We start from the raw sequence: 9,459 nt of genomic DNA, 5'->3' as shown, positions 1-9,459 counted from the left end.
GTAGGTAGTACAAATATCAGAGGCCCTCGCAGTCGCTTAGTAGTGACGTGAGACGCAGTAGGCGGTGAGGACGTGTGCGCCCTTCCTCCTTCCTCTTTCTCGACTCCATCTTCGCGGTAGCGGTAGCGGCCGCAGTTCAGGTAAGATTTGGGCCACGGCTGGATCGGGTCGACTTAATAGGTTGGCCGCGAGGTCTGACGGCTTGGGAAAAATAGAGGAAGAGGGGCTGCTCTGTGGGCCGAGTTCTTGTCACCACCCGACCTCCCTGGCTGGCCTGGCCTTAGGCACGTGAGACCCGCGATCGTCCCCCGCCCGCCACCCACTGCCCGACTCCCTTACTCCCAGAGCATTTCTTCTCTTACAAGCATTTCTTTCCTCAGTCGCCGACATGCAGCTGTTTGTTCGTGCCCAAGATCTGCACACCCTCGAGGTGACCGGCCAGGAGACGGTCTCCCAGATCAAGGTAAGGCTGCCGGGTGCTCCTGGTCTACATCCTCTTGTGTTCTTTACCCCCCCTCCCCACGGGAACGCTAATGAACCTCACTTTGCCCTGTAGGCCCACGTAGCCTCGCTAGAGGGCATCGCTCCAGAAGATCAAGTCGTGCTCCTGGCAGGCACGCCCCTAGAGGATGAGGCTACCCTGGGCCAGTGTGGGGTGGAGGCTCTGACCACTCTGGAAGTAGCTGGCCGCATGCTTGGAGGTGAGTTGGGGAGGATTGTCCTTTGAACTGCTTGTAAACGCGTAATGGGTGTGGGGTGTGGAGATCGCTGTCTTCAATCCACTGTGGTTCTTCCTGTTTAGTTCAGAATGAACTCTTGCGATACTGAGAGGTCCATGGGAGAAAGCCAGAGTATAGTTCTATTTCAGTCACATACTAGATCCTTGTCAATTTCCTCACTAAAATCAGGTTAGACCAGATCTCCAAGGTGCCCATCAGTTCTTGTTTAAAGTCAGGGGCTGGAAAATCCTGAAGTGAAACTCCAGAATGTACCAGACTAGACGTTCTTGGTCAGGCATCAAATCTCTGCACCTTTGTTCTCATTCCCTCTGGGGTCCAGCTTGCCTTTAAAAGCTTGAGGGAGAAAGGATTCTTGCTATCCTAACTACTTGCCGTCCTTTTCCACCACAGGTAAAGTCCATGGATCTCTGGCCCGTGCTGGGAAAGTGCGAGGTCAGACTCCCAAGGTAAGAGAGTATTAGTGGTGCCCTTTGAGCCTGAGGGAAGGCATGGAAGAGATCAACCAGGGTCTGATTAGCCCTCCTTTTACCCAGGTGGCCAAACAGGAGAAGAAGAAGAAGAAGACTGGCCGAGCCAAGCGGCGGATGCAGTACAACCGGCGTTTTGTCAATGTTGTGCCCACCTTTGGCAAGAAGAAGGGCCCCAATGCCAACTCTTAAGTCCTTTGTGATCCTGGCTTCCTCCAATAAAGCCACTTAGCCCAGTCATCTCTTTTTTTCCATCTTCATTTGCAGGGCTTTGGGGAGGGATAATGGCTTCTAGTGCTGGTGCTATGCCCACTACAACAGTGAGGTCTCATTTTGGTTTCTTGACAGTGTCAAGTTAGGAGGAGGCAGAGGCCCTTGGGAGGGGTTGGGGGTGCGGTTGGGGGTGGGGGGAGAGAAGTGGGAAACTAGGAAAAGGCTTCCTGTGAAAACTGGTAACCACGGATGCCTGCCAGTTGGGAAAATTTCTATCTCAACTTGATAATTCCTTCAAATCCTTCTTTTTTCTTTTTGTTCTTTTAAACAGAGAAGATAGCAGGAATCACTATAGTGGGAGGTTTTATGGAGGCAGCAATGGAGGGGAGGAGTTCCAGTAGAAGATATGTCAGGGAATTGCCAGTCTGACCTGTCCCCTAACTTCGGACCAGCTGTGGCCTTAGTGGAGTCCAGGGCAGGAATCTAGTCGGCCCCAGCTTTGGAAAGCATTGCTTGATTACGTTGGCACTGTGGTGACCTTGTTTGTACTGGCTGGCCTTGCTAACCTAATCACAGCTCAGGTTGGTCAGTTGATTGTTTCAGTGTTCCCAAAAGTCGAGTTGTGCATAACTATGTAATCTCTGCCTTCATACCTTGAGAGTCGTGAGGATTAAACGAAAGATGTAAAGTGCTTAGATCAGGACCTGCCACCTAGTGAGTACAAATATATTGGCTGGTTTTGTCTTTGTAGTTAGACCTGGCCTCCTCCCTTCTAGGAATTTAGGTTCATGTGAAAAAACTAAATAGAAGTGTTACAGCCTCAAAGAAAGTAAGTAGGGTGCTGTAATGAAGGGGAGGTGGGTAAAAAGAAAGACTATCACAGGGAACATCTCTGAGGATGGGATGTGTTGAGACCTGAAACAGAAGGAGCCAATCAAGTGGTGAGATGGGGAAAGTTCCACCCGCGCACTGTGTGCAGAGGTGTGTGGCATGTCCCGCAGCGTGTCAGACATGGAGAGGAGTTTGAGTCCAAGTGCTATGGAGAGTCACCAACGGCAGGGAAGGGTTTTCAGCAAGGGCCTCGTGATCTGACTTGTGATCTACTATTTTCTCAGGCTGATTTTCTTGAGAGCTGGCAAGGAAGTTAGGAAACCAGTTAAAGTGGTGTCATCCAGTTGAGAGGCAATAACACCAGTGGTGGGTATGCAAAAAATGAACAGACTTGAAGGTTATAAAATCCATTACTGGTTGGGGAATAGGATCCATATTGAAATAAATACAAGGTATTTTGAAGGCAGAACTGACTGGAGGTGGGATTGGACGTGAGGGACTAAAAACCAGAGCTTATTTTCAGGGGTGCCACGGATCAACTCTTCACAGCACTTGGCTGAGTGTGGGTCATCAGCCCCACTCTACCACAAACTGTAAGCTCCATTAGGGTAGGACCCCACCTCTTGGCTCAATGTTCTTGGTGCCTAGTGCAGAATCTGCACTTTAAAGTTGGATGAATGATAGGTTTAAACCGGAGGAAATCAACCGTTGCTTTGTTTTGAAGAGGAAACATGTCCCCAAGACACACAGTCTAGGCTAGGTACCCAACTGTGGCCTGGCCTTTCTTCACTCACCCCCTTATTTGCCTCTGTCCCCTAATAGAATGGCTGCCCCTCCAGCGCAGGGACGCATCTTATGGGCGTAGCACAATTACTGGCCTAGAGTAGGTGCTTGGCTGACCGATTTCCGCCTCTGCGCTTTACGGTGCTAAGAAAGCAACCACTAGGGGGCGAGCGGGCACCGACGAAGAGCCTGACGCGCTATTTCACACCGCGGTGGGCGGGGCTTACGTCACGACCCGCTCCCGCGCCTGCCCAAGCGCTACTTGGAGAGGGGTGGGGCTTGGTTTCCGAGTGTGGGCGGGAATTGCCTCGAGTCCGCGGAGCTTTGAGCGCTCCGTAGGCCCCACAAAGAGGCGGAAGTCACCGAGAAGCGCCGGAAGTTGCCAGCCCCTATGCGTTCGCGGTTAGCAGGCTGCGCCAGTTGCCATGGAGCCGGCCGGGCCCTGTAGTTTCTGCCCTGCCGCGGAGGCCCAGCCAGCACGCTACACCTGCCCCCGCTGTAATGTGCCCTACTGCTCGCTGCGCTGCTACCGGGCACATGGCGCCTGCGCCGAAGACTTCTACCGTGACCAGGTGCTGGGAGAGCTCCGCGGCCGCAGCGCCTCGCCCAGCCGCCTGGCCAGCGCCCTCCGCCGGCTGCGTCAGCAACGCGAAACCGAGGACGAGCCCGAGGACGCAGGCCTCAAACCTGGTCCGGCACCTGGCGGCCTCTCGGGACTCTGGGAGCGGCTGGCTCCGGCCGAGAAGATTGCCTTCGAGCAGCTGCTGAGCCGTGGAGAGGCGGGGCGGCTGCTGCCCCCGTGGCGGCCGTGGTGGTGGGATCGCAGGGCCGGGCCGCGGCTTCTGGAGGAGCTGGATGATGACGCCTCGGAGCTGGAGCCCCCTCCTGCGAGGACGCCGCCGGAACCCATTAAGGATGCCGCTGCCGCAGGGTACGCGACTGCCGAGGAGACGGTCCTCGGAGACGCCCCCGGGGCCTGCGCGCCCGCCGTGCCCACCCGGATCCCCACGCTGGCCAGCCTGAACCGCGGCCGTGTCTCGCCGCTCGTGCGCTTCCAGTTGCCCAACGTGCTGTTCGCCTACGCACACACTCTTGCTCTGTATCACGGTGGCGACGATGCGCTGCTCTCGGACTTCTGTGCCACTCTGCTCGGCGTTTCGGGAGCCCTGGGCGCCCAGCAAGTCTTTGCCTCTGCGGAGGAAGCTCTACAGGCCGCAGCGCACGTGCTGGAAGCGGGCGAGCATCCACCCGGGCCTCTGGGCACACGGGGTGCCATGCGTGAGGCTGCCCGCATCCTGCTGGGCGAGGGCCCGGCCAACCAGAAGGGCTACACGCTGGCAGCACTGGGACACTTGGTGCAGACCCTGGGCCGCGCCCGGAAACAGGCCGAGGCTACCGAAGAACGAGATCGCCTCTACCGGGCCCGCAAGAAATGTCAGTTCCTGCTGGCTTGGACCAATGAAAATGAGGTCACCCTCACAGCCCTGGCTCTGGACTGTGCCAGGGCACACCGAGCCCACGCTGTGGCAGCTGAGGAGGTGGCAGCCCTCACTGGGGAGCTGGAGCAGCTTTGGGGAGGCCCCCTGCCACCTGCTCCGAGGACTCTCATTGAGGAGCTCCCCGGCTGAACTGAGGACCCCTTGTCATCAATAAAGCTGTGACTGGTCTGCCCTGTCGGCAGTTCCCATTTCTGAGTGACATCTGTCTCACCCAACCCCAAACTTTGGGGCCCACAAATCACTTCTCAGCTTCTCTCTGTTCAGGGCTGACCCAGCCAATTTTTAAATACCCCTGCCCCAGAAAGGGAGAGAGGCAGCACCAAGGGTTTCAGATATTTATCCGAGGAGGAAGAGCAGCCCCTCCACTCCATTTCGGGGTATTGGCTTCATTTTCTTGTGTTCCAAACCACCGCTCAGGCTGTTCATCCCAGCATGTTGGAGCTCAGGGCAGGGTGGGGTACAGTCCTAGGTGTGTGCTGGCAAGTGCATGGGCGAAACCACTTCAGTAGATGTAGGGCACGATTCGGTAAGGCACACGCCGGCAGTATTCGTGCCAGGCCAGGCCGTATTTCTGTAGGCACTGCTGCTCGTCCCGGGCCTCACGATGCACCAGCAGAGCAGTGAAGTAGATGAGGTAGAAGTAGGGCAGCAGGTGGGACACCCCTGTGGGGAAGGGGGCTGTCACCACTCAGCCAGCCCCCCAGTTCACAAAGGTTTCCACACCTAATGGCTCATGGCGGCATGGAGGCTCAATGGGGAAAGGTCCAGGGTCTGCAGCAAGATGCCAGCAGTGCTAGACTGGCACAGAGATCTGCCCCAGCCACATCCTGAGTCTATCCCCAGCTCCCTGCCTATTATTCCACTCATTGGGGTGCACCTCTGTTCTCCACACCCAGACTGGGTATCCTGTGGCCACCACTCCACCTCTGCCCTTCGCCAGCATGCGGCCCTGCCCTGTACCCACCCAAGCCACTCACCACAGGGCAAGGACCAGGCCAGAGCCATGATGAGGTCTCCAAGGTAGTTGGGATGGCGGACCATACCCCACCACCCAGACACCAGCAGCTGCCGCCCTGTGGCTGTAGGGATGGTCTCAAGGCCTGGGGAAAGACAGGTAATGGGATGGGGGACCTCCAGGAAGCCCTGGTGCCCCACTTTACTCATGGCACCCTAGAAACCCAGCTCACCAGCCACTTTGGGGTCAGAAGGATTCTTTCGGAAGGAGTTTTTCTGGGAATTGGCTCCACGGAAAATGTAGTAACCAACAGCTAGGGGAAAGCAGGATCAGGCGATCAGGGTTGAGGGTCATAGCCTTCTGCTTGGCCCTGACCATCCCCCCACAGCGCAAACCCAGTCTGCCTGGAGACCCAGAACCCAGCCCCCGGCTTCAGAGCCTGAGTCTTAGCACCTACCTAGTGGGTGCTGAATAAACAGTGACTGAGTGAAAGGGGAGGGAGAATGATGCACCCAGCCTGCTGCCCCTTCCTGACTGACCATTGATGAGGCAGATGACTGAGGCCATGGGCAACCCCAGGGGCTGTGGGTGGTACAGCAGGAACTGGGCCTGCAGGCTATAGGTGAAGGGTACCCAGGCTAGGTCCCCAAAGGCCAGCATGAAGCCAAACCCGTCGTGTGTGATGTCCATGGTGGTGAGGACAGCCTCCTGCAGGGATAGAACCCAGACACACTGGCTTAGTCCCTACAAGGTCCTCAGGCCCCCTTCCCTTCCCCCTTGCCAGTCCAACCTCACCTCATGCCAGAGGGCATCACCCACATAGAGTAACTGGAAACCATTGACCAGCCACATTGCCAGTGAGGGACTCCCCCGAAGTTCTGCTTCCTGCAGCAGCAGGGCCAGGTTGATGAGGATCTGGGGGTGGGGGAAAGACAGGGCAGGCTGTCCCCATCCTGTCTCCACAGAGGGGCAGCACCTGAGTGGAGCGGTGGCCAGCCTCTCCCATCTCTCAACTGGCAGTCACTGACTCTCTAGCTCTTTCTTTCTTGAATGGATCCAGCCCGTGTCTAGGAGCAGCGATTGCAATGGACCACCCTGGAGGCCTTCCTAGCCTGTTTTCTCCTGCCTTGTCCTGTAGTATTCCCTTTGGGAGAACAGCATAGGGAGCAAATGGACACTTCAGGCTTGAGAGTTAAAACAGACCTGGTTTCAAATCTTAGCTTCACCACGTGGGCAAGTTGTTTACCCTCTTTGAAGCCCATCTTTCCCACCCCCAGGTGGAAAATGGAGATAATCATGGACTTGCATCATGGAGCTGCCTGAGGACTCATTGCCATGATGCATGTGAAGCACTAAGCACAAAGTGCTCGGCACAGAGTAAGTGCTCAATAGGGTGGGCTGGCAGCCAGCCTGCACTGAGCACCGCTATTCTGGTAGCAGTAGGCTCAGTGCTGTCATTCGGTTACCACTTGTAATCGTCATGCTACTCCTAGGAAGCTCTTACTTTATCCCAATTCACACATGAGGACATAGCCTTGGAGGCCGGGATCCAGATGGTGGGCACTTGGCATTCCTCCTGCTTCTGGATGAGGTTTCAAGGGTGACGTGAGGGACCCTGCCGGAGACCCTTTGGGAAATCCTGACCACAGTCCAGCACAAGTGATTATAACCAAAAAACATAGTTGGCATGTCGGTGATGGACAGGGTGCTAAACGCAATGATTAGTTCTAAGTTCTGCACAGCTTTGACTAGCAAGCAGCGGTAGGATTGCTCTCCTCTCGAAATAGACATGGCGCTTGACTGCTTTATTTAAAATTGCACCTGCTCTCCTAACTCCTTCCCAGCTTTGCTTTACTCCGTAGCACTCAGCATCCCCTGACATGATATATGCATTTACTTTTTCTGTCTGTCTTTCCCACTAGAATGTAGGCTCCATGAGGACAGATCTTTTTTTTTCTTTTCTGTAACTTTTTGTTTCTTGTCTCCCAGTACCTAGAGCAGTGTCTAGGGCAAATGGTGAACTCAACAAGTATTTGTGGAATGAATGAAGAATTCATGATTTATGTCTGTGCAACACTGGCCCTGCCCTGCCCCAAGCACTGCTCACTCATCCCACCCCTCCTCCCGGCCCCAGGCCCCAGGCCCATGCAGCCGTGCTCAGCATACCCAGCCGATGAGGCCAGGCCGCAGTTCGCAGAAATATTTAAAGTCAAAGGAACAGATGCGAGGGTTGAGCTCCCGTCCCAGGAAAAAGTCGTAAATGGGATTGCCTGGAGAAGAATGGAGGGTGAAGGTGGAAGCAAGCACCCTCATCTGACTCCATCCACACCCTATGGGACCCCTCTCACCTGAGTTCCCCCCAGGTGCCAGGGCGGAGGCAGGGGCTAGAATTAGAGCCTTCAGATAGAGAAGGAGGCTGAAGATGAAGGCGGTGAGGGTGGCCATAAACGCCAAGGGCAGGAGCATTTCCGGGAGCGCCCCCAGGGGCAGCCCGGCTGACACCCCCAGGCCCACCAACAGGGCTGTCAGCACCAAGGCCTGGAACCCTGAATCATAGCACATAGAGAGATAGTGAGTCCCGGGGACTGCATCCCTCCACTTCCGCCCCCAACACACACACCTCAAAACCCAGGGAGGTCACAGACCTGGCCCTCAGCCATCAGGCTGACATCTTGGCTTTCAGGTCACCCCACCCACTGCTCTGGTACATAGAGTAGCAGCAAATGCTGCAGGTAGGGGTGGAGAGACAGGGGCATGGATAGGGGAAGTAAGATCCCTCAGGTCTGTCCTGGACGAAGAGGCACACAACCGAGCTCGGGAGCTCGGGGTCGGGGGCTAATCCCACTAAGCGTGTAGCTCCACCCCATCCGCGCAACTCCAGCTCAAGGACCCAGCCCCCAGGCACCGTTAATGGGGTAGCGCAGGCGACTCTTGTCCTTCAATTCCTGGCCCTCGGCTACCTGCAGACACAAAGGGTCTCTGATGAGGGTGGAGGATGCCTTTCTTTTCGCCGAGCCCCTCCTTCCGCCCACTTCCCCGCGAGCCGAGTCCACACCTTGCGCGCCGGCAGTAGGTAGAGCGCCACCTGCAGGCCAAGCCAGCTGAGCCACAGCAGCAGCGCCCGCGGGCTCCACAGAGCCTCAGGTTCGGGCAGGTAGGGGGGTGGGCCCAGGAGGCGCGCCGGGCCCGAGCGGGCCACCAGAAGCAGGTGGAACATGGTGGCAGGGAGCAGCAGCATCAGCGCCGCAGCGCCTGCGGAAGGGGGCGACTGCGTCGGGCATCCACTCCCCAACTCTTCCGCGGCCCCCACAGGCGCCCCGTCGTCACCAGGGCCCCCTCAGCATTCCCATCGCCCTCTTCCATATCCCGTCCTCAGTTCTCAGCCGCCTTCCCTAACTTCCTTCTTGGTACCCGCCTCCAGGGCCCATTGAAGGCCCTGCTGCCCTCCCGACTCTGTCCAGTCCTCCACTCCACAACCAACCCCCACCTCCGCCGCTCTGCAGTGTCCAGAACTGGTCCCGCCTCAGTTCCCTCTCCAAACACTCCCCTGCAAACCCCCAGATCCCTCTGCCGCCGATACCCCTCAAAGCCTTCCACCTTCCGATCCTGCCCCCTCCCCGCTGGCAGCTCACCCCTTCAGGAGCCTCTGGCCCCAGGTCCCCCCATTCTCTGCTCCATTACCCAGGGGTCCCCCGAATTCCAGCGGAGCCCGGGAACCCTGAGGGGCCATGGTCTCTGCTCCGACGGGAGGTGGGGGCTCACAAAGATCCGTCAAAGAAACACTGCCCACCCTTTCCCCCAGGAAATGGGCTCGGTGACACGAAGGAAGCGTCCCCACGGCGCCTGCACCTGTCTGGGATCTGAGCTCCGCGTGAAAGCTCTGGTCCAGACCTTTAAATAGACCCGCCCCCGGCCCATCATGGGCCCAGCAGATCAACCAATCGGCTCTCGTGGCGAGTCCGACGCCAGCG

The 9,459-nt window shown here is 57.0% G+C and overlaps 3 protein-coding genes across 6 annotated transcripts; 2 read left to right on the top strand and 1 right to left on the bottom strand.

Annotated features, from left to right (window-relative positions):
• Nucleotides 1-2: 2 nt before the first annotated feature.
• Nucleotides 3-1,447, top strand: FAU (FAU ubiquitin like and ribosomal protein S30 fusion). 2 transcript variants are annotated; one of them, XM_019737662.2, is made up of 5 exons: nt 3-140; nt 381-463; nt 557-701; nt 1,131-1,186; nt 1,274-1,447. In XM_019737662.2, the coding sequence occupies exons 2-5, from the start codon at nt 389-391 to the stop codon at nt 1,397-1,399; spliced, it is 402 nt and encodes a 133-aa protein (XP_019593221.1). In that variant the 5' UTR covers nt 3-140; nt 381-388; the 3' UTR covers nt 1,400-1,447. The 2 variants fall into 2 exon arrangements, with proteins under 2 accessions (XP_019593221.1, XP_019593222.1); XM_019737663.3 differs by lacking the exon at nt 3-140 and adding an exon at nt 162-284.
• Nucleotides 1,448-3,233: 1,786 nt separating this feature from the next.
• On the top strand, nt 3,234-4,721 carry ZNHIT2 (zinc finger HIT-type containing 2). The gene has a single exon (XM_019737830.3). The coding sequence runs from the start codon at nt 3,460-3,462 to the stop codon at nt 4,660-4,662; it is 1,203 nt and encodes a 400-aa protein (XP_019593389.3). The 5' UTR covers nt 3,234-3,459; the 3' UTR covers nt 4,663-4,721.
• Nucleotides 4,722-4,854: 133 nt separating this feature from the next.
• On the bottom strand, nt 4,855-9,393 carry TM7SF2 (transmembrane 7 superfamily member 2). Of its 3 annotated transcripts, none has more exons than XM_074336652.2 (10): nt 9,279-9,393; nt 8,544-8,740; nt 8,394-8,448; nt 7,837-8,034; nt 7,655-7,758; nt 6,284-6,403; nt 6,028-6,196; nt 5,721-5,801; nt 5,511-5,633; nt 4,855-5,196 (listed from the first exon to the last, which is right to left on the bottom strand). In XM_074336652.2, exons 2-10 carry the CDS (start codon nt 8,724-8,726, stop codon nt 5,036-5,038), a joined length of 1,194 nt encoding a protein of 397 aa, XP_074192753.1. In that variant the 5' UTR covers nt 8,727-8,740; nt 9,279-9,393; the 3' UTR covers nt 4,855-5,035. The 3 variants fall into 3 exon arrangements, with proteins under 3 accessions (XP_074192753.1, XP_019593387.1, XP_019593388.1); XM_019737828.3 differs by having other exon boundaries at nt 9,170-9,374; XM_019737829.3 differs by lacking the exon at nt 9,279-9,393 and adding an exon at nt 9,121-9,246.
• Nucleotides 9,394-9,459: the final 66 nt, after the last annotated feature.

Source organism: Rhinolophus sinicus, chromosome 14 (genome assembly GCF_057876585.1).
Source record: "Rhinolophus sinicus isolate RSI-liver-muscle chromosome 14, RSI-T2T, whole genome shotgun sequence".
Classification (NCBI taxonomy): Eukaryota; Metazoa; Chordata; class Mammalia; order Chiroptera; family Rhinolophidae; genus Rhinolophus; species Rhinolophus sinicus.
The sequence above is the reverse complement of the archived record's forward strand: the minus strand, read 5'-3'. Positions and strand labels throughout refer to the sequence as shown.